Source organism: Sturnira hondurensis, unplaced genomic scaffold (genome assembly GCF_014824575.4).
Source record: "Sturnira hondurensis isolate 20B ecotype Veracruz unplaced genomic scaffold, ASM1482457v3 Scaffold0021143, whole genome shotgun sequence".
NCBI lineage: Eukaryota > Metazoa > Chordata > Mammalia > Chiroptera > Phyllostomidae > Sturnira > Sturnira hondurensis.
In genome coordinates this window covers 5,823,572-5,826,747 of record NW_028093774.1, presented here as the reverse complement: position 1 = coordinate 5,826,747, position 3,176 = coordinate 5,823,572, and the positions used below count along the sequence as shown (strand labels likewise).

At 58.0% G+C, this 3,176-nt stretch overlaps 1 protein-coding gene across 1 annotated transcript; it reads right to left on the bottom strand.

Annotated features, from left to right (window-relative positions):
• Positions 1 to 206: 206 nt before the first annotated feature.
• Positions 207 to 2,172, bottom strand: GSC (goosecoid homeobox). The gene is made up of 3 exons (XM_037031269.1): positions 1,649 to 2,172; positions 955 to 1,214; positions 207 to 642 (listed from the first exon to the last, which is right to left on the bottom strand). The coding sequence occupies exons 1-3, from the start codon at positions 2,001 to 2,003 to the stop codon at positions 487 to 489; spliced, it is 771 nt and encodes a 256-aa protein (XP_036887164.1). The 5' UTR covers positions 2,004 to 2,172; the 3' UTR covers positions 207 to 486.
• Positions 2,173 to 3,176: the final 1,004 nt, after the last annotated feature.

Genomic DNA, 3,176 nt, shown 5'->3' with positions numbered 1-3,176 from the left:
ACAACCTCCGCATTTTTCACTTCTTCCTGGAGACCTAGAGACCAAGTGTACTTTCAAACCAGAACACGCGCCCCTGTGACTGATTCCGACCCAGAATTTCCTTTTCTTTCTCTCTCTTATTTGGACAGGTCAGAGCTGCTCAATTTTTCTTCCGAAGCTAGATTAAATAGATTTCTTTCCTGGGCCTCAGATGGGGTGCTGAAGAGGTACGAAATACGGAATGTGACCCGTTTACATCACTTTATTGTATTATCACCGTTAACTTAACTATAAATACTACTGCGGGGAACAAGGCGCCAGCGGCGGCCACCTCTGCTGCCGGGTTGGAGACCCCGCGCGGCCCTCCCGGCTCCGTCCACTATTTACAGCTCCTCGTTCCGCTTTCTCGACCCCCCTCCCACAAGGCAGCGCGTGTGCAAGAATGTAGCATCGTCCGTCTGTGCAAGTCCTTCGAGTTAGGCAAGTGTCGCGGCCGGCCGGCGGCCGTCAGCTGTCCGAGTCCAAATCACTTTTACCTTCCTCTTCCCTCTTCTCCGGCGACACCTTGGACGAGGTCTTGTTCCACTTCTCCGCGTTTTCCGACTCCTCTGACGAGGACCGCTTCTGCCGCCTCCACTTGGCCCGGCGGTTTTTGAACCAGACCTGTTGCGCAAGGGCGGACAAACAGTTAAAATCAAAGGCGCGCTGCCCCGACGCCGGGGCGCCCCGCGGCTCAGTGTGGCTCGGATCCCGGGTGCCCCCGCGCTCGCACCAGCGGAAAGAAAGGAGGTTCTGCTCCCGCTTCCGCGTTCTCCTCCAACTTCCTGGGCCTAACGCGCCCTACAGCAGGCTCCGGGTCGCCACCGCGATGCTTTTAGGTGCAGGGAGACCTCAAGGAGGGCCGGGCAAAACCGGCTGGGGGGCATATTATTTGGAAAAGGGCTTGAAGCGCACCGGGCAGCGCCTGGCGCCTACCTCCACTTTCTCCTCCCGGAGGTGCACCTTCCGGGCCAGCTGCTCGCGGGTGCCCACGTCCGGGTACTTGGTCTCCTGGAAGAGGCTCTCGAGCGCTTCCAGTTGCTCGTCGGTGAAAATGGTGCGGTGCCGCCGCTTTCGCCGGCAGTGCAGCTGGTTGAGGAGCTGCAGCTCGGTGCGCGACAGCGTGCCCACGTTCATGTAGGGCAGCATCTGGTGCGGCACCGGGGACACCAGCACCGAGCCGGGGCCCTCGTAGCCTACGACAGAGTAGGATACGCGATCAGCTCCTTCCCTTGCCACCGCGCACACGCTGGCCGCAGCCACTCCGACTATGACATCGTCTGCAAGGGGATTAGAGGTGCACGGAAATCGAGCGTGTAGGGAAATGGGGGAGGGTGCCCCGGTGTCCACCCGCACACTCCCAAAGCCAGTTAGGGAATCCCAGAAGTCCGAGTCTCCCTATGCCGGCACGGAGTTAAACCGTTTCCGCTAACATCAGCATAAAGTTTGCAGCGAGTGTGCAAACCCCTGCGCCCTATCGGCTAAAGGGGGTCGGGGCGGGGAGAGAATCCAGGCTTGCAAGAGGAGAAAACTTTGTGCGAAGTGAAAAAAGTTAGCGCCACCACCCGCTCACGCCCCAGAGGCTGCGGACAGCGGCAGACCGCGAAGGCCGGAGCGAGCGCGACCCTACCTGGGGGCGTTGGGACGCAGGAGCACTGCTGGGCGCCCAACGGCGGCACGGCCCCGCAGCAGGCCGGGCCCACGGGCGCCGCCTGCACGTGCAGCTGTCCGTAGAAGTAGTTGTTATAGCCCAGGCGGGAGCCACCGACCGCGGCCGGGAGGCCTGCGCCGCTGGGGGCCACAGGGCGCGGGTAGAAGGCGCCATAGTCCGAGGAGGCGGCCCCGCTGGCGCCGTAGAGCGAGTCCCCGTGCAGGGCCGGAAAGACGACCGGAGCAGCGGCGCTGGGAGCCACCGGCAGCACCGAGTCCTTGCAGCGCGGCCGAGCGGCCAGGATGTTGTCGATGCTGAACATGCTGGCGGGCATCCCCGAGACCCGCGCCGGGACCTGGGGGCGGCGGGGAGGCGCGGAGGAAAGAGCCGCAAAGTGGGGGGGTCCGCTCTCCTCTGAGCCGGACCAAACCGAAAGAAAGCGCCGGCGAGCGCGCGGTCCCTCTCCCCTCCCCGCCCCCTGCGTCTGCTCTCCCTCCTCCAGCCCTCCCCTCGCCGCAGCGTTTGCTGAACTCAACCCGCGGGTAGGACGGAGTTTAGCCCAACTGAACCTCTTGTTGGTTTTATACTGAGTCGACGTCATCCTGGATTTAGTTCCTGGTAATATGCAGATGACAAACAGAACCAGATTTGGCCCTTTCTGTTCCTTTGGGTGGGGGGGGGCCTTTGGAGTGGGGGGAGGGAACGGTGCGGAGGGGAGGAGGTTACTGGGCCAGAAAGGAGATTGTGGATTGTGAATTAATGAAATTAACCTAATCTTTTCCATTCAGCTGCCCCGCCGCGGACCTGCGGGGCCGGGCGGGCGGCCTAATTGCCCTGGTTAATCTCATTAATTCCATTGTGAGGCCCCACTTAACAACTCCCTCCGCCGGACCTCTCGCCCCCCCACCCCCTTTCCCCTCAGATTGGGTCCTATTATTGGGTGCGATTTCCTCTGCACGACGCTCAAATTCATTGTGGCCGATTTTTACTTTGGGGCTACTTTTCTTTCTTTCCCTTTTTTTCCTTTCTGAATTTGTTTTGTTTTTAGAAAATGTGAGGGGCTGCGTCCGCCGCAGGAAGGATCCAAAATTCCTCTCTTCCTCCGGGCCCCAAAGCATTCACAGCCTAATTGCACCTCCATTTTATTACTTTATTTTATCTTGAGATTTTTCTCCCTCGTGGAATATTGGTTAACCACCAACCCTTTTGTTTTTGCACAGGCCAAAATTTGTAAAGGCAAAAACGATGAGAGATGTATTGTGCTTCTTTAAATATTTGTATGTATTTAATTTTTTGCAGTCACTTTGGGTTCGAAAACCAGCTTAGCAGTCAGTCCCTAGGCCTTACACAGCAGAAACCAATTCAGCCACTATTTTAAACTGGCCATCAACAGTAGCATTCTGAACGGATGTTCCAACTGTCTCCTGCATGGGTGTCGGTGGGTTTTGTGTTTTTTCTTTTCTTTTTAAAATCATTATTTTTGGAAATGTGATGTCTCCCTCCGAAC

Excerpts from the sequence above, each read along its gene's own strand:
- GSC (XM_037031269.1), bottom strand. The coding sequence starts at position 2,003 with ATGCCCGCCAGCATGTTCAGCATCGACAACATCCTGGCCGCTCGGCCG. Across the intron at positions 1,215-1,648 it reads CTGCGTCCCAACGCCCCCAG|GCTACGAGGGCCCCGGCTCG; the intron begins GTAGGGTCGCGC and ends ACTCTGTCGTAG. Across the intron at positions 643-954 it reads TCCGGGAGGAGAAAGTGGAG|GTCTGGTTCAAAAACCGCCG; the intron begins GTAGGCGCCAGG and ends CTTGCGCAACAG.